Source organism: Sapajus apella, unplaced genomic scaffold, assembly GCF_009761245.1.
Source record: "Sapajus apella isolate SASKATOON/1434 unplaced genomic scaffold, GSC_monkey_1.0 scaffold113, whole genome shotgun sequence".
Lineage (NCBI taxonomy): Eukaryota > Metazoa > Chordata > Mammalia > Primates > Cebidae > Sapajus > Sapajus apella.
The window spans coordinates 4,870,251-4,890,442 of record NW_022437053.1 but is presented as its reverse complement, the minus strand read 5'-3'; the positions used below and the strand labels follow the sequence as shown (position 1 = coordinate 4,890,442).

The 20,192-nt window shown below is 39.7% G+C and overlaps 1 protein-coding gene across 3 annotated transcripts in view; it reads right to left on the bottom strand.

Annotated features, from left to right (window-relative positions):
• Positions 1-1,482: 1,482 nt before the first annotated feature.
• The window catches only part of GABRG3 (gamma-aminobutyric acid type A receptor subunit gamma3), a 484,848-nt gene continuing 466,138 nt past the window's right edge, over positions 1,483-20,192 (bottom strand). Inside the window, exons 7-10 of one of the 3 annotated variants that reach the window (XM_032259972.1) lie at positions 14,824-14,976; positions 6,856-7,052; positions 6,478-6,549; positions 1,483-1,992 (exon numbers count right to left, since the gene is read on the bottom strand). In XM_032259972.1, the coding sequence (XP_032115863.1) occupies positions 1,711-1,992; positions 6,478-6,549; positions 6,856-7,052; positions 14,824-14,976 (704 nt within the window). In that variant the 3' untranslated portion in view covers positions 1,483-1,710. Of the gene's footprint in view, positions 1,993-6,477; positions 6,556-6,855; positions 7,053-14,823; positions 14,977-20,192 lie in introns of all 3 variants that reach the window. The other 2 variants (XM_032259974.1, XM_032259973.1) reach the window with 2 other exon arrangements.

The following is a 20,192-nucleotide window of genomic DNA, read 5'->3' as shown; positions in this document are numbered from 1 at the left end:
TCTCTCTGCAAAATGTTTTACTTTTCTGAGTAATTATGGTATGCTCAATAGACAATTTTTAAAATCATGTTTTCTAGGTGAAATGAATTCAGTTTTCTGTGTGAGAAAGATGAGAAGCACAGAGATTCTGGTTCCAAATTTTAATAATGCCAAAGCATTATTGACTAACTGGTAGGACTTGTGTTTTGCCTACTGATGCAAAGAAGTTTGAAAAAGTCTATTGCAGTTCACACTGGCATCCAGTTGTAACAAAGAGTTAACAGCAAGAACCAAGTTGGTTTTGTGTTATAAAAATATCAAAAGAGTATTGATTTGGGAGGATTTTTTTTCTTTGGGATTTTGCTATGTATCCATATTTCAAAGTACAAAATAATCTTGTTCATCAAAATATGTACTTGATCACCATTGCCTATTTTTTTGCATCTAAAGTTGGTTTGAGTTGAAAATTAATATTCGCTATGGAATTTCTAAAATTTTGGTTGGGTGTGGTGGCTCACGCCTGTAATCCTAGCACTTTGGAAGGCTGAGGCGGGCAGATTACCTAAAGTCAGGGGTTCAAGACCAGCCAGGCCAACATGGCAAAACCCCGCCTCTACTAAAAAAAAAATACAAAAATTAGCCAGCTGTGGTAGTGCGCACCGTACCGGGAGGCTGAGGCAGGAGAATCGCTTGGACCTGGGAGGCGGAGGTTGCAGTGAGCCGAGATGGTGCCACTGTCCTCCAGCCTGGCTAGGCAATAGAGTGAAACTCCATCTCAAAATAAATAAATAAATAAGATAAAAATTTATCTACATGTCTTTCACACTCTGGTGTTTGTTTCAAGATAATAGGTTGTGAGCACTGTATACCTTTCTTTGCAAAATGAAGACAATTACTGAACCCATAATAATGTGACGTAAGCGAGACACATACTCTGGGGCTGAGCCTTGCTCTAGTAAACACAGCTCTTAACGTGAAATGTTGTTGAACTAGTCTAAGAACCCAAAGTTCAAATATTGTTGCCCCTCACAAGTTAAAATAAAATAATAACCTTCTGATGTTCAGAAATAATCATCTTTGACCCAACAACACGAACATTTGGAAAATCTTATTTTCTCCTCCAATGGAAACCGTGGACAATGCCAGAATACTCTTCCCAGGCCTAGAGCGACCTTATGGGGTAACCGGTGCCAACTAACGACGATGGTGCCAGAGCCAGAGAGGGCGCAGAGAGCGGAGACTGGGACTGAAGCCCACCGCTGCTCACACTGGAGCTCAGAGAGCCCCGGCTGGGCCAGCAGGACTGGGTCTCGGCCAGGGGTGGTTCAGTATGCGTGGGTACTACGCCCAGGGCGGTGAGGGAAATTTGCAGAAGGACCCGGGGCCTGAGAGAGCGTCTCGGACATTCGCTTGCACATTTTACAGATTTCTTTGCAAGAGTAATCATCAGCTGCTTCCAATATCCAAAAAACCACTCAGAAACAACACCAAGCTACAATTCAGTAGGGACTAGCAAGAATATTACTTCAAAACTCAATTAGCACGAGGGCGTGTGTATGTGTGTGTGTGAAGATACACAGTAGAAACCTTTGCTGAGTACTTCCTGTGCTGCTGAAAGGTCATTTATAACAAGATACACTGAGCAGCGTCCTTCCTTGCCACTCCCAACGGAGAAGCAACGGAAGGTCAGGTGTGAACCAGAGGCTCTTCACTCTTTACTGTGAGCAGCCCTTAGAGATACAGGTACCCCACCCAGTAGACCAGGTTAAAGAGCAGGAAGGACGTGGGGAAGAAGACCCGGGAGTACGAGTCCAGCTCCAAGATGTCTATGTGAATACGACCTTTTCTCCAGGATCCTGATTTACATTCTTCATAGCAGCAGAAGAAGCTCTGACAGTCTTTGCCATCCAGACACTCATAGACACAGGTATCTTCAAATTCCTGCCAGTAAACGGAATTGTTTAAAGTGATCATCGCAGGTGGTGGTGGCCTCATGTCCAGGAGGGAATAGTTCTGCAGGCAAAAGAATGACACAACAATTATCACGAAGTGCAATAAAAACACCTTGACGTCTACAAAGCAATAGGTTCATATTACATCTGTCTCCTAAACAGGATGAGCGGACGTGCCCACCCCCCACACTTCCCCATGCTGGAGAGACTTGGTCTTTTTTTTTTTTTTTGGTTTTAAGAAGCAGAGAGTTTAATAGGCAAGAAGGAAGGCAGAAGAAAGAAGGAAAAAAGAAGAAGCTCCCCTGTACGGAGACAGAGGAGGGGGCTCCAAAGCTCAGAGAGGAGACCCCAGTCTTTTCACTCCTTGCAATTCTAATGCAAGGAAAATTGCATTGCATTTTCAAATATTGTATTTTGCATATTATTAATGAAGAAGTTTAAGCATCCTTTGGAATATGCATTAGTCATTCGAAGTCCCTATTCTGCCTACTTTTCTGTGGATTTGTAGTAAGTATGAACGTATTTATCTCTTAAATGTGAAACAGTACGCATATTGAAATGTGGAGAGATAAATGTGTTATGTTTTTCTAATTAGTGAGTAGTGTAAGGTCTGATCTGCAGGAGTGATGAGAAGACCCTCACGTCCCATGTGATTCTGGTGAAAGGGAGCTTTCCCAGTGTGAGGTGGCTGGACACTCCTTACCATCTCAAGAGGCATAACCCAAAATGTGCGCACCTGCAGTGCCTTCTCTTCTACCTCCCGGCCCTCTTCCTGACATGGGAAAGTCCAAGTGGAGCAGATAAAGGAGAGAGAACAATGTACTATTCACTCAACGAGAGGAATCATTCTTCACCCTGCAATAGGCTGCCAATAGACTTGTGAGTTCTTCAGACAGAGGCTGAGCTCATCCAAAACACTGTGAAGTGTGCACTACGTTGAATTCTGTTGAGGGGACACATTTCCAAAGTGGACTGAATAACGGAAAAGAACTGACAGCCTTGTTTGCCTGCCTGCTTTGTTTCACTTGTGCCAGCTGATCTGAGACAGGCATGTCAGTGGCAGCCGTGGGGGCTGACGCCGAGGAGGGGTGGAGAGGGCACGCTTCTCAGCGGGCTGCCTGGTGAGGGCTTCTCCTGGGTGTGGCGCTGCTGGGCAGAGGCCACCCGGAATTCCTTAGAAAGCATCGTGACAACCTCTTGGCCTTGCACCCAAAAATACGATGACAAGAGGACATGGCACAGCTTTCCCTCCTACTTTCGGGCCTCAGTTTGACTGGACATGCTCACAGTCGTGGAGTCATAAATCGGGGACAGGTGGACGGCTGGCCAGGCGTCAGACTCAGTACCTGCAGCCTGGTGCAAGGACTGGTGCGTTCTCTTAAATGGGGACCTACAGCAGGGTGGCCCAGACCACATGCTCACAGGGTGTTGCTGCTTCCGCACACGTGCGGCCACCGGCCTCTGCTACTAGTGGGGGCTCATGTGCGGCTGCCCACCCTCCTCCTCCTCTGCAATCCTGATGAGGAGGCAGAAATAAAAGTCTGCTGTCCCTATGGCCCTAATGTGCACATGTCTCTTCTAGGTTAATGTTCTTTGCCCCAAGTAGATGTAAACATCACCAGGGGTTTGCCAAAACATAGAAGTTCCCCACCTCTACCCCACTCCATTTAAGGGGTCTGTCTCTTTGACAAGCTCCAGTAGGAAAGATGTGCCTTTATTAACAATTGCAGTAAAGGTTTTCCTACACAAGTGCTTTGATAGCGATCAGCCAGCCATTCATCCACGCATTGCTTCAGCCCCATGCCTCTGTGTATTTTCTTGCTATGTGGATGAAAGTGGGCGCTACTGAAGACACAGAGGAGAAGCCCGCCTCTGCAAGGCAGAGCAGCTCTACAGGGAGATTCTGACTCAGACTGGGAGGCAGAAGGCTCTGCAGGTGTGGGGATGGCTCACCAGAGATCTAAAGGGCAACCCTTGGAGGCCACAGGCAAGGCAGCAGGGTGGTTTCTGGAGCAAGAGAAAGCTCCATTTCACTTTATTTAGGGAACTAAAAACCCACAGTCACGGAAATGCCTGTGGACAGTATTTACAATAATTAAAATAGCTTTATTATGTCTCCATAGTTCACTGATTTGAAGGGAAACAAATTCCATTTTATAAGGTTGAAGCAAAATGCAGGATGTCAAGAACCCTAAACAGCTTACGAACTTCTTTCCTTGCCTCCTTCTCATTTGTCATGAAAATTTCAGACTATGCCCAAGATAGAGATGTCAGTGAATGATTCCCCAGAGTCCGCTGCAGCGCAGCCAGGTCCCTGACTCCCTCCTCTTGTCTGTATGTATAGCGCAGCCCCCTGAGCGTCCCAGAGCCCCGTGCTTCCTGGGCACGTGTGCAGTTCCTGAGCCTGGCATTCCACCGGTGAGGAAAGGGGCGCAGAGCAACTGGAACAGCGTGCCCCACGCCACGCATGTGACCGTGCACAGAGCCTGGGCCCTGGCCCTGATCACTCGGAGGCTGCTCATTTCTGCTGCTTCGTGGTGGTCACGGCGGCTCCTGCGCCAGCATCAGGCTGCAGACTGCTCAGAACCGAGTGGCAAAGCTGGCAGGTCTCACTCAGCAGAGGACACACTTCCTCTCCGGCTCCAGTGTCACTCCTGCGGCAGCTCTGTCCGGCTGTCTTCCCACCTGGCCTCGCACCCTTTCTGTCTGGGAATTATTTTCCTGTGTACTTTCTTCAAAGTCATTAAACTTGCCCACTTTTTCCTTTTTTTAAAAAAAGAATTTCTGCACATTTTGGGATATTATCTTCTTCTCTGTGTGTGAAAGGATTTTTTCTTTCTTTTGACAGCATCATTTCTGTACTAAAGATGTCACTGTTTCCTTCCTCCAACACCCAGGTCCTGGCTATGTGTGGTGATGTACGCCCTCCCCCTCTGTTTCGGTCCCATGTCATTTGGAAGCCTTTGCTGGTGAAATCTGTGTGTTTGCTGTGGCTTCCTGCAGCTGTAACAGTGATTTGTCCACTAACCTTCTGGATGAACCGTCATGATCCACATTTGCAGAGTGCGGATGACCGTATGGTCTCCTGACCCTGCGCTGGAAGCGTGCTGCATATGAGGTCCTGACTGACAAGCAGCAAACCACCTGCTTACTGGCGGTCTGGAAACATTCAGTGCAATTAGTAAATTGTAATTAGTATACATATGTTTAAAGGAATAGAAGTCAGGATCGTAAATAAAAGTTGCCATATGATAAAAGTTGTAGTCTGCATCAGCAATTTAAACATATATTTCTCCATTTTTCAATAAAGCTACATTGTTACCTCTGGCCAAAAGAAATTTAGATGTGTTAACAGTTAAATGTAACAAATGTGTTTTTAAATTGTCAAAGCTTGGTCAATATTTACAGGGCTTAATTCACCCACACTTCAGTTTTCTCATTTGTGGAGAGGTTTGTTGTGAGAATAAAGTGAGTTGATACATGAAAGCACAAAGAACATAAGGCGAAGCAAAGTGCTCAGAGGAAAGTGAAGAGGGCCATGTCATCCCGAGGACAGGGGGACCTTCCAAAGCAGAACAAAGCAGCAGCAGCGACAAAAGGAAACACTGACAGATCTGACAGCACGAAACCAAACGACACTCAGAAAAACGCACAGAAAGGACAGTGGCAGTGTTGCCAATTCAAGTTGGAATGAAAGCTGCATGACAAACACTAATATCCTTAACATATTCTATATATGACTATACAAATTATATATTTCATAAAATACAATTGATATATAACATATATGCCACTGTCAGATTGCTACTTTAAAATACTAATAAGTTAAAAAACATTCAAAAGCAATTCACAAAATGGAAATGCAAATCAAAAATAAATAAGTGAAAATATTATCCACAGTCAAAGAACTGCCTATGAGGAAACTTTGCAGAGATCATTTTCCTGCTGGGCTGTCACACTGAATGCAGGGAAAGCTCTGGGATGGGGGGTCTGCATTGCTGATGGGGCTGGCGGAGTGCCGTTTGGCAAAGACCCAAGACCATGCAACCCCTCTGCTCTCTGCTTCCAAGAATTTACAGCCAAGTAAACAGCCACAGGTGATACAGATTGGTGGTGATAAGAATGTAAATGCAGTTAAGAAAATGTAGATGTCCCGCTGAGATCGCCTCAATCATGAGCATATGATGCATTCATAAAATGATCCTATAAAATAATATTTGAGGCACAAACTGAAGTGCATATTTTTGAGTTATAAAAGAGGCTATGAGACAATATAAAGATCATAATTCAGTTTTTCTAAAACGCATAAACATATGTTATTTGACTGGCTAAAAAAGTCAGAGCTATATATGCCATACACGAATCCCCATGGAGAAGGACTGTGATTACTTTTTCTCTCTAATTTCCAAACTGTCAAAGTTGGGTTTTTAACATAATACCAGACACGTGAACATCACTCACTGGCCTTCAACACACACACGCATCAACGGCAATGCATTTTTCAAATGCATTCTTAGTTTAGTGAAAGTTCTCGGTAACATTGCACCTGTAAGGCTATACATACAGAGGAGGCTTGGAGGCTTATTCGCTCGGGAATCCATCTTGAGGAATCTGGATGCTGTAACTGCAAGAAAAGAAGAAAGATAATTAGGAAGCTGTCAGGAACATTTGCACCCAAGATCACTCTTAAGAGCAATCTTTAGGGTATGAATAAACTAAACCATGTCACTGGCAGGTGACACCAGAGATGCCTTTGAGTCACATTCAAATCTTCAGAACCCCTGTCTGGTTTTAAAAACTCTTGTTGAATTGGGTATTTATATCATGCTTTATACGATCCTTAGGAATACAACTACATTGAAGCACAAATTCAACTCTCAGAGCGCCCATTGTCTCCCGGAGAACCTTTGCTACTGCAGCTCACCGATGCTGTCTTCTTGGTGGTGGTGGGTTTCCTGCAGCTGGAATAGTAGTTGAGGGTGGCATACTCCATCAGCGCGGCGAAGACGAACAGGAAGCACACGGTCACAAAGAGGTCCATGGCGGTCACGTAGGACACGCGCGGCAAGGACTTCCTGGCGATGGTGCTCAGGGTGGTCATGGTCAGCACCGTGGTGATGCCTGCACAGAGGACAGGCAGCACGTCGTAAAGGACGCAGCACACACCAGGATCGCAGACGGTCACCCACAGCCGTCCACCCCAGCACGGCAGCCTCAAGGAGCCCCTGGTGCTACATACCTCGTGTCAGGTTCCTTTGAATGTTAACATCTATACAATTTTGTAAGCAATGTTTCAATGCAATTTCTTATCGTAGTCTGCACTGTAACGTTAAAATGCCTGCATCAAGTGGATGCCTTTCAATGTATTCGGTGATTCTCTCATTGTTGGACATTTTGCCTTTTAAGTAACTTCTAATGCAGATGCTCTTTCTGCAGTCCTACATAGTTCCTGCTGTTCCACCTCTCACACGCCTGCCCAGCTAAATCCTTTGACTTTTTACTTCTCTTCCCTCCCCAGTTTGAAAATCCCCACTGTTCTTGAAGGCCTGGCTCCAGGGCCACTCTTGTCCTCAAGGCAGAGCTGACAACATGCACATCTGCGACCCCCCTGTACCTTGTACATGCCTCAGCTCTGTCTGTTGTCATTATCACAGGGAATCACAGAAGTCTTTACGTATCTGTCTCCCAGATAGACTGTGTGGTCTTTAAGCCAAAAACAGCACCTTACTTGTCTTTGTTTGCCTGTCCCCAAGCAGTGGCTGGCACATTTGAGGCATTTAAATGAATGCTTTGCATCGAATGAATCAATTATTTGGTAATACTCAGTGTTGGTTTGACTTTGACCATTTCATATGCATGGGTCAGCACTGGAGGTTTAATCAAAGATTGTGGAAAACGCCCAGAAAAGAGGCACACATGAGATTCACCGCTTAGAAGAGAAAACGTGAAAAAAGAAATGGAGAGTGTTGAATGTAAGAATAAAACGAACAAGAGTGATTATCATGTGAGACAGGCTAACACCGACTATCTTGTTGGTGAGTGCCCAAGAAATCAGGACCTGACAGAGCTCCCAGACAGGGCAGTTAGTGACCCCAGATTCATGGGCCCCAGAATCACAGGAACCTGAGTTTGAGCAGTCACCACCTCTGCAGCTCAGCGGGAAGACCGTCAAATATCTGCATCGCAGTACTAGTCGGAGAACTAGGTACACAGGACAGGGGAGGGCACGTGACTTCCCACCTTTGCTGCAGCATCCCAGCCTCTGTGTAGTCCCTCCCTGCACCTGCTCAAGGCAGTTCTGCAGGGCCAGCTAGAGAATGAGTCTCAAAGCATGGGGTGGACAGCTTGTTAAGGGGTAAAGAATATCACCTGAAAGTCCAAGCCCTCCCCCTTGCTCTGGGCTTTTTCAACATTTGGGCATGAGGAATCACCATTTTTCAATCAGTTTCCTTAACTCGTGCAGTGAAAGCAGAATGCCAGGCACTCTTTAATATAGGTGGCAAAATTTTGTGTAGAAATGCTACGTAAGCTGGAAAAGCCTATACTGATGTCAGATGTAGTTTTATGAAAAAAGCTCTTTTTAAAACAATTATTTTATTGCGTTTTTTAAAGTTCCAGGGTACACGTGCAGGATGTGCATGTTTGTTACATGGGCAAACGTGTGCCATGGTGGTTTGGTGCACCCATCAACCCGTCACCTAGGTATTAAGCCCAGCGTGCATGAGTTCTTTTCCCTAATGTTCTCCCCAGGGAATACTATGCAGCCATGAAAAAGAATGAGATTGTGTCCTTTGCAGGGACATGGATGAAGCTGAAAGCCATTATTCTCCTTTAATAAACATCAGATTCAACTTTTAAAAATGTGACCACATTGTGTCTAAGAAGTTCCAAACCTTAGTTTCTATTTCAATAGAGATACAAAGTGTTTGTGTCTGCAATTTCCACAGACTTTGTCCCTCAGCTGTCATGAGCGGCCTCTATTCCAGCTGTAGACAGGGGCCATGTGCTTTTTCCTCCCCACCTCCACCCCCACCCTGACACTATACGGTGCTGAAGAAAAAGAAAAGTGTAGGCATTTGTATTTAGCACAGGGAATAGGAGACCCCAGATTCATGGGCCCCAGAATCACAGGAATCTGTATTTAACACAGAACAGAACCTATTATCTGACTAGTACTGTGATGCAGATATTTGATGGTCTTCCTGCTGAGCTGCAGAGGTGGTGACCGCTCAAACTCAGATTCCTGTGCTTCTGGGGCCCATGAATCTGGGGTCACTAACTGCCCTGTCTAGGAGCTCTGGCAGGTCCTGATTTTTTTACCTAGTAAAGAAGGGTACTCTGAGAAGATGCCTGCTGGCATGACTTCCTCTCTGGAGAAAGCACAAGGGAGTTCAGGAAGGTGATCTCAGCTGAGTCTGGTACATACGGGATGCTTTGGAAGATGATCCTGGCCTCACAGAATCCTGGAACAACCTTCTTCTTGACCTTGGAGGGATGAGTGAATATAAATCCTGGCATCTTACTACAGTCAGAAGTAAATCCCTTAATTTAAACACAAACTAAAATAACGCTTTTTGATATTAGCTTTTTTTTTCTTTTTTTCCACTCAGTGCAATGCCTTGGCACATTTAAACTGCTGCTGCATCAATACTTTGTTCTTTCCGACTGCTGAGTAGTTTTCGCGGTTTGGGTGTTCCACAGTCTCTTTAGGCATTCGCTTGTTGAGGGATATTTTCGTTGTTTCCAGTTTTTGGTGATACATGAACATTCACGTCAGTGTACAAATATCGTCCTATTTCAAGTGACTTTCTTGGAGATGCATCGCAGCTGGATTATGCTTTATTTTTTTATCCTCTCTGCTAACTTCTGTTTTTTTTTTTTTTCCTGGTAAGTTCCAGCAATTTACATTGAATGTAATTATTAATATTTAATACATAACTATCCCATTTTATATTGTGTTTCCTGTTTGTTCTGTTTTAATATCATGTTTTATTTCCCTGCCTTCCCATGCGTTATCTCAACATGTTTTAGAATTTGATTTTGCTTTATCTACAGTGTTTTTGAGGTGCATCACTCTTTGTAGCCTTTTTAGTGGTTCCTCCAGTATTATAAATACATTATGTATCATATTTAACATTTTACCAGTTTGAATGAAATGTAGAAACCTTATTGCCTTTTACTCTTCCTTGATTTTAATTATCTTAAATATTTCCTTTTATTAGTTTAATTATTACATCAAGCAGTATTATTATTTTTTGCTTCAACCATTATTAATAGTTTAGAAAATTCAAAGGGCAAAGGAAAGTCCATTTTACTTGCCCATATTTTCACTTTTTGTATTTTTTTTCTTCTTTTCTGTTGTTAAATAATTTCTTATCTTTTTCTATTTCAATAAATTCCTTTAGCCATTATTTTGGGGATATCTGCTAGTGACAAATTCTTTGTTCTTCTTTGTCCGATAATGGATTTCTCCTTTATTCTTAAAAGATATTCTCATTGGGTATAGAATTCTGGGTTGACTATTCTTTCCATTCAGCACTTAAAAAATGCTGTGCCACTTCCCTTTTGCCTCCATGATTTGGATGAGAAGTAACATTGTCATTCAAGTTGTTTTTTCTTTATAGGCAAGGTGACATGTTTCTTTGCTACTCTTAATAATTTTTCTTTAGTTCTTAAGAGTTTCATTATGATGTGTCTTTACATAACGTCCTTTGGATTTAACATACTTGGGATTAATTCAGCTTCTTGGATCTCTAGATTTATGCTTTTTGGCAAATTTGAGTATTTTTAGCCATTGTTTCTTTGAATAATTTTTTTTAAAACCCCATTCTATTTCTCTTCTTCTGGAACTTCAGTGACACAAATGTTGGATCATTTCCCTAATCAACATTTGTGTCAACATTCGGAGACATCCATAAACTCAGTTGATTATTATTTTTTCAAGATATTTTGTCTCTGTTGCTCACACTGGTTAATTTTTGTTGTTCTATCTCACAGGTCACTGATTCTTTCCTCTGTCTTCTCTTCTTTCATTAACCACATCCAGTGAGTTTTTCATTTTGGCATTGTATTTTTCAGTTCTAAAATTTCCATTGACAACTTCTTCATATCCTCTATTTCTTTGCAGAGCTTTTCTATTTTTTCATTTAGTTGAAGCATGTGTGCATTTGCTCACTGAAACATATTTATGACTGCTATTTTAAAATCCTAGTCAGATAATTCTAACAACTGTGTCATCTTGATATTGGAATTTTCATTTTTTGATATAATGAGTGATATTTTATTGTATCCTGGACATTTCTGGTATTATTTTATCAGGCTAATATTACATAGAAAATCTTTAGCCACACTTACAACATATTTAGAACAAAATCATTAATATAAAGATTAATAAATGAAATTAAAATTTCTGCATATGAAAATGCATAAAAAGGAGAAAGATACTATTCATTGGAAAAATTTGTTTATTTTATGCAACCAACAAATCTTCATTATGTTTCATATTATCTAAGAACATGAAATATCTATTCAAGTATATTTTCACATCAGAAATGTTTTAAAGTGTTCCTCATCTAAGATTCACTTTCTGGTATGAGAAATCTTTATCTAATAATATAATCCTAATATTTTTATAGAAATTTAGCATTTCTAGCTTTACCATCTGAGTTATAATCCATTTTAAATAAATGTTTGTGTATGGCAGGAGGTGGCTATTGAAATTCACTTGGGGGATGTAATTCTTGATGCAGGGTTCTATAATATCTGATAGCTCAAAGACATTGATAGTGTCCTTCAGGTCTTCCAATTCTTCACTGGCTTTTTGGTTGTTGACTGGTTTAATCACTTAAGTGGACAGATGTGCTTGTTTGTGTACACATATGATAGAAGCATATTTACATATCAAACTGTGATTGATTTTAAAAAGTTATCCTCTTCTCAGCTTTTATTTATTTTAATATGGAGCTCTAATACTAGTCACAGGCACATTTATGAATGTCTTCTCTTTCTGTTGAATTCATCCTTTTATTATTATTATATGTTCCTATTTATTTCTACTATGCTTAGCTATGCTTTTTATATTTTCATACTTTTTGAACAGATTATGATAAGATTTCTTAACATATCTACTTAGAACTTTTTTAGTATCATTTCAGTTATTTTTGTACCACAGAGGAATATAGTTCCATATGTCCCATAACCTCATTGCTATTTATGGCCTACTTTTTCTTTCTTTTTTTTTTTTTTCTGAGATGAAGTCTCACTCTGTTGCCCAGTCTGGAGTGCAGTGGTGCAATCTCGGCAAACTGCGACCTCCAACTTCTGGGTTCAAGCAAATCTTCTGCCTCAGGCTCCTGAGTAGCTGGGATTACAGGCGCATGCCACCATGCCTGGCTAACTTATTGTATTTTCAGTACAGGCGGATTTAGCCAGGATGGTCTCGATCTCCTGGCTCATAATCTGCCCACCTCGGCCTCCCGAAGTGCTGGGATTACAGGCATGAGACACCGTGCCTGGCTACTATTTTTTCTTATGTCATAAGTCCCATCTTGGCATATTATTATTTTGACTTCAATTGAAAGAATAAAAATAGAATGCTAGTTTTTTTTTTTTTAAACATTCACCACATACTTACCTGTTCTGATGTTTTTCATTACTTCTTGTAAATCAATTTTTCTACTTATTATTTCCATTAACCCAATTAGCTTGTTTTAGAATTTTTACTATGGCTTTACATTTTCTGTGACACAGATTTTGTTTATCTAAAAAATCTTCATTCTGATGAAATTTTTGAAGTATATTTTCTCTGGATATAGAATTTCAGGATTTTAAAGACAGCAATTAATTATCCTCTGGTTTCCATTATTGCACATGAAGAATGAGTCAGTTATATTTTTGCTCCTCCATGTATGATGGGACATTTTTATTTAGCTCCTTTCAAGTATTCTCTTTTTTTTTTTTTGATTGTCATCCTTTGGACTATAATGATTTCCTTTGTATTTCTCCTGTATCTCACTGAGCTGTTTGAATTTGTAGGCTGGTGTTTTTCACTGAAAAACACCAGCCTACAAAGAAAAGAAAAAAAATTACAAATATTGTAATTTCTTGACCACATTTTTTCAAAAATATTTGCCTCATTCTTTTTCTCTTCTTATTCTGATTTTAACTAGAACCTCAGTTAAAATCAGTTCTAGTTATGCTATACATATTCATATGGTACAACAGATCACTGGGGCTTCATTCTTTCTTTTTAATCTTTTTATTCCTTTGTTTTTCAGATTAGATAAATTTCAGTTGATGGTCTTCAATTTTATATAAACTTTTATTTCTGCCATTCTCAATCTGCTCTTGTCTAGTTAGTAAAATTTTCAATCAAGATATTATACATTTCAGTATAGAATTTCCTTTTATATACTTTCTGTGATGAGATAACCTGTCCGTTCATTTATTAAAATCATATTGTCTTTTAAGTCCTCAGATATTGTTATAATAGCTGTTGTTAAAGTCCATGCCTGCTGAGTCAGCATTAGACTTCTCTTTGCTTTTTATTCATCCATCTTTCTTTGTAATCATGGGTCACATTTTTCTACTTCTTAGAAATGTCTAATAAGTTCTTATATAACACCTTATAATGTAAGGAGTCTGCACTATATTATCTTTTGAAGAAGCTCTTTGAATTCTTATGATTCTAAAGGACATCCAGAGTACCCCCTTTATTTTTAGGCACAGACTTTCTGGAGTCCCAACTACACATCCTATTGTTAATAAAGTTCCTCAGTTCTTTTGGCAATACATTTATTATGTGACTGCACTGTGAAATTCTAGCTTCTGTTTCTTGATCCCAGAACAACTATTCTCTAGAGTTTTCATAGTCTCAAGTTGTTACACGTAGCTATGTATTATATCACTCTGAAGCTTATCTTCAGATGTCTTGTATACAGTGACATCTAACATTTGGAACTATGAAGCCATAAACCCAACGGTTAGTCACTAAATCTGTGTGGATTTGCCTGTAATTCTATCATGTATTTTCTATAAGCATGCAAAACTAGAATAGGTAAAGGATATTAAGGCTAATAAATCTTTTGGTATCTGGTCTACCCAGGTCCAGTGCTTTGTTCTTGAACAAAGAAAGAATAAAAAAACACAGAGAAATAAAAATATAAATACTAGAGATGTTGCAGAAATTCAAAATTGAGGAAGCTTCCTCTTTTCTAGAGGGATTTTCTGGGGGAAAACAATCTATATTTGGTCTTATATATTATCTGTCTTCAAAAAACCAAAACATTGGAAGTTAAGCAAAATTTCTGTCAGAAAGAAAAACTGACATAAAATATGTTGCATAGTTCAAAACTACTGAAACTTTGTGTTTTATTAAGACTTTGGAAACCAGAGAAAAATTCATGAAAAGACTGAGTTTTAGTGTGTGGCTCATAGCTGAAAAGAATGATCATTTTCTTGTTTGCTTGTAAAGTTGCTATACACAAGCAGAGCTTCAATTATTGATAAACTGCTTTACTAATATTATGTCTTCAGTCCTCAGAGGTGTGTGGTAAATTCTGTTTTCAGAAATTAATGTCAGGGGACTTTTGACTTGACAGGTTCTGGGATGTGCCTACGTTTTTGTGATCATGTCAGCCTGTGATACAGGATGCTATCACAATTCATTTACTCTGAATCTCCTACCCCATCTTGATTTAAGCAGCATACAGAATCTCACTGTGAGAAAGGACAACCTAACTTGGCATCTTAAGAGAAAATTCTAAGCACGGTTCAAGTAACCCTGAAATTAGATCATTCACATTTAAATAGTGTTTTACGTTGAGGGTAATTTTTATGAATGCTTCTATATAAAAATTATACAGATTTATGGAAGAGGCTTTTGGAAACTCACCTAATGCTGTTCTTGCTGGTGTAGCATCTTTTTTGATCCAAAATGACACCCAGGATAAAACCACAGTCAGTATACAAGGAATATATGTCTGAATAGTGAAGTATCCCATTCTTCTACTCAATTCAAAATAGATAGTCATGACAACATAATCACCTGTAATAAAATATTGTTGAAATTAAGAAAACTTTGATGAGTCAAAAATAGTTCAGGAAAATAATTTACAATTTATTTTGCTAAATGAATGACTTGGATAAAAATGTACGACTACAACAATATCAAATCAGGAAAAGGATCAAAATGCTGGTGTTCTTAAACTTAATTCTCATAGTGTCCATGGGTGTACAAGGCGTTTCATTGGCCACAAAAATGAACATGTTCATGGACAGAGTGAAAACATATCCAGATCTCTTCCATGACAGGCCATGACTTGATGAGCCATTATTGCTTGAGTCCTTCCATAGGTTGTATGGTTAAATTCAAGAGTAATGGGTAAACGCAACCCTCAAAGAGACCCAGGGTCATTTTAAGGGATGCTTTTCTGGTAACAACAAAGCTATCATGTTTAAAATAAACTTGTATAACCATTTTATATTTTTATTTATCTCATTAAGTTTTGCTTATCAACTCTGCACTTTGTTTTACCTAATGTATGCATATTTATCTTATCCTTTTGTAACTCCAGGACTTCAGCTTTGCCACCCCAGAAACGAACAGAAGTAATCATTTACTGACATTCCATTCTCGTCTACCAAAGCAGAGCCATACCGTCAAGAAGCTGGGAGCACTGCAGCGGTTACTAGAGATTCTCTAAGATCTCCTAGGGACTTCAAGGAGGATGCATGCTTAATACAGTGTGCATTTTGTTCCCAAAGCATCTCCATTCATTTCTTGTCTAAGCCATCTCCTGTTGAGATTATCTCCTCATCCTCATCCCCCCCATTTCAATCCTCCACCCCTTTAGCCTGCTGGATTCAGCCGTCCAGTGCCTGAAATCCACCATCCCAGAGCTGAACTATCACCTTCCCCATGCCAATATCTGCTCTTCTTTCAGGTCCATTTCTCGCCTGTTCAAGGAGAGAACCCAAAAGCCAACTCTGACTTCTTTTTCTTTTCTTCTCAGTGGTTCTATCTGATCCATTGCTCTCACATCCTTCCCCCATCTCATCCAAGCCACCATCTTCTGCTGTAGATCCATGCTTGTCTCCTCATGACCAGTTCTTTTGGCTCTAACTAATTCTACCTACTGCCATTAAAAGGATCTCTCTAAAACACAGGTATCATTTTAGCCTTCTCCTTATAATTCTTTACCAACATCTGCTGCCCTTGTGCAACGGTGACACTTTTATTTGGTCCACATCATTCTGCATTAAACACCCCTTGCCCTGTGCTACACTCCTGGCAACTGGTCCTCCCAGGCCCTCAGACTTGCCAGAATCCTTCCCCACACTCCTCTGAATCCCTGCCCATCTGCATAGCATGCTCTTCTCTTTCCTTTCCCAGCATCGAGAGAGTTCCTATTCACTCACTTCACTTGAAAATCACTTAGTTCCCCACGAAGTCTTCCCAGACACCTCCCATAAACTGTGATGGATTTGTTTCTATAATTACTGATGCAGTATCTATCTTAAAACCAATAAACTGGTTAGGTTACAGAACATGCGTCTCTTGTTTACCAATGTTGGCTAACCATAATAAATTAATATTTGCTGAATGAAAAGACTATCACTGAAGTCCCCCTGGGACTTCAAAAAAAACTCTTTTTGAGATAGAGTTTTGCTATTGTCACCAAGGCTGGGGTGCAATGGTGTGATCTCAGCTCACTGAAACCTCTGCCTCCCAGGTTCAAGTGATTCTCCTGCCTCAGCCTCCCAAGTAGTTGGGATTACAGGCATGCGCCACCATGACTACCTAATTTTTTTAATCTTTTTATTTTTAGTAGAGACGGGGTTTTACCGTGTTGGTCAGGCCGGTCTTGAGCTCCTGACCTCAGGTTATCCACCCACTTTGGCTTCCCAAAGTGCTGGGATTACGGGTGTGAGCACTGCGCCCAGCCTGAAGTCCCATTTTTACTTAGAAGATTGACAGGGAGATGGCATTAGGCTCAGATGAAAACTATCCTTCTCAATAAATAAGAGTTTTTTGCAGGATGAAATATTCTGTTGTAGCAATATCTAGAACTGTTGATAGAAACATCAACTTTGATACCATTTATCAAGACACATTTAAAATTTTAAACAAATTAGTGTTCAGCACAAAGGAATTAGGATGATTAGCCTGAGGCAATAAAAGAGCACAAATATATACCTTAAAGTAATGTGAGTGCTAAAAGGAAGCATGTTTGTGCCATTCTTAAGAATACGTTCCTTAACCCAAGACCATCAAGTTTCCTTATACAAGTTTTGCTTTTCCCCCAGTTTTTCTTCTATGCAATTGCTTCTTCTCCAATTCAAATTTTCTGAATTCCATTGATCGGCAGTCATGTCACCGTTTATTGCCAGCACCGGTCATCTGCAGGGCCACCCCTGTTTCATGTGTGTGTTGATGTCTGTATGAATCTGTGTGTTTTGATTCCTACACATAAGCACACTGTCTCAATCAGCATAACTGTGGCAGACATACCCTAAAGTGATATATTTGAAGAAATAATGGCTGAGAATTTTGTAAAATAAAGACAGACACCAAAGAACAAAACCAAGAAGCTCAAACATCAGCCAGATAAATACCAATCATTCAAAAGAAAACAAACAAATAACAAAAACCCCCACCTACATATGTCATATTAAAAGTTGAAAACCAAATATAAAGGGAACATTTTGGAAGCAGCCAAGGGGAAAAAAAGATAACGTTTCTGTTCTGTGCTTCCCCGACCCAGAGGAGCAAAAGGCTAAGATTCACAGCAGACTTCTCCTCAGAAGTCACGCAAGAAAGAAGACAGTGGAATGAAATCTTTAAGTGTGAAAGAAAAAGTCGACTCACAGTGAAACAGACATAGACACTTTCTCAGAAAAATGCAAACTGAGGGAATTCGTTGGCGGCAGATGTAATCAAGAAATGGAAAGGAAGTTTTTCGGAGTGAGGGAATACAATACATTCAGAAATTTGCATCTATGCAAAGAAATGAAGAATGTTGGAGATGTAATAAATGGATGTATTTATGCTTTGGTAACGTTGGCTTTAAAAGTTAACTGTTTAAAGCAAAAATATACAATATATTTTCTGTTTATGGCATAAGAAAAAATAAAATGTATAATAACAATTATATAAGAGATGGAAGAAAGAAATAGGGAATATACTGTTAAAAGCTTTTTATACTACATACGTATCAGCATAATACTATTTGCAGATCAACCCAAATTATTAACATATACTGTAAATCCTAGGATAACCACTAGAAAGTTTAAAAGATTGCTATACACAGTAAGTCTAAGCAGAAAATAAAATGGGAACTTTCTTAATTAAACGTAGTGAATGCTGCAAGATGAAGATGGAAACAACAGCTGGAAGACATTTTTTTAAGTGAGAATGAGATGACATATTTTAATCTGACCTTATCAGTATCACTTTATATGTTAATGATCTAAACATCCCAGATGAAACACACAGGTTGTCAGCTTCTACAAAAAGCAAGACTAAACTATATGCTGCATAAAAGCCACTTTAAATATAAAGGCATATTTAGGTGAAAAGTTAAAAAATATAGAAAGGAATACCATGCAACATTAAGCAAAAGAAAGCGGGGGTAGTTATATGATTTCTGAACAGAGTAGGCTTCAGAACAAAGGATATTTTTAGGAATAAAGAGGGTGCTACATATTGATAAAATGATGGATTCTCTAAGAGAACATAATTTTTAATGTGTGTGTACTTGTCAACAGAGATTCAAAATATATGAGGAAAAACTGATAGATCAGAAAAGAGAAACAGATACAAATAAATAAATATTGGAAAATTTAATAATCTTCTCTAAGTGATTGAAAGGACATATAAACAGAAAATATGTAAGGATATGAATGACCCAAACAATCATATCCACAAGTTTGTGTTGACATTATTTATAATTATATAATACACTAGCCAACAAAACAGTAGAATATGTATTCTTCTGAAATGCACATAATACGTTCAGCAAAACAGAACATATTTTGGGCCACAAACCAAAGATTTACATATTTACTTATTTATTTTATTTCTTATTTTTATTTTTTGAGATGGAGTCTCACTCTGTCACTGGAGGGCAGTGGCACAATCTCAGCTCACTGCAACCTCCACCTCCCGGGTTCAAGCGATTCTCCTACCTCAGCCTCCTGAGTAGCTGAGACTATAGGCTCACACTACCATGCCTGGCTAATCTTTGTATTTTTAGTAGAGATGGGTTTTCACCATGTCGGCCAGGCTGCTTTTGAACTCCTGACCTCAGGTGATCCACCTGCCTCAGCCCCCTAAAGTGCTGGGATTACTGGTATGAACCACTGTGCCCTGCCAAAGCTTAACATATTTAAAAGACTATAAACCCTACAAAGTACTTGGACTATATATAGTACAAATAAACTAAACATAAATAACACAAAGATAACTAGAGATTCCCAAATATTTTAAAATTAAACAACACATTTGTAGGTTTTTATAGGTCAGGAAGAAAGTCTCGGGAAATTAAAAATATTTTGAACTGGAAATTAAAATATAATTGATGAAAATTGTGTAATACAAGTTAAAAACTGCTTAGATGGACATTTGTAGCATTAAATGCTTATATTGCAAAGAACAAAAGACCCTTGAATCAGTAATCTAAGCTACCACCTTAAAAAACTAGAAAAAATAGCAATTTTAGCAAAAAAAAAAAATCAGAGGAATGAAAAAATTAAGATCACAAAGAAATTAGTGAAATTTAAAAGAAAAAAATAAACCCAAAAGTTGCTTTTTCAAAAAGTTAATAAAATTAATTTGTTAGTTTTCCTACTGCTACATTAACAAATCATTACAGATGTGGTGTTTTAAGGAATCACCCATTATTAGGTCCCAGCTCCGTGGGTCAGTCATCCAGGTATGGAATTACTATATTTTCTCCTTAGGGTCTCAAAAGAGTGAAATCCATATACCAGCAAGGCTGCATTCTTTTCTGAGGGCTCTAGTGAAAATCTCCTTCTAAGAGCATTCAAGTTTTGACAGAATTCAGTTTCCCGTGGCTGTAAGTTTGAGTCCCTTTTCTCCCCGCTGTCTGTTAGCCAGTGCGTTCACTCAGCTCCCCCTTCCCTTCCCAGACGGCAGCATCCTTGTCTAAGCCAGCAAGAGCAGGTCCAAGTCTTCCGGTGCCTCAAATCTCTGAGTTTCCCTTCTAGAACCAGCCAGAGAAAGCTCCATTTGTAAAGGGC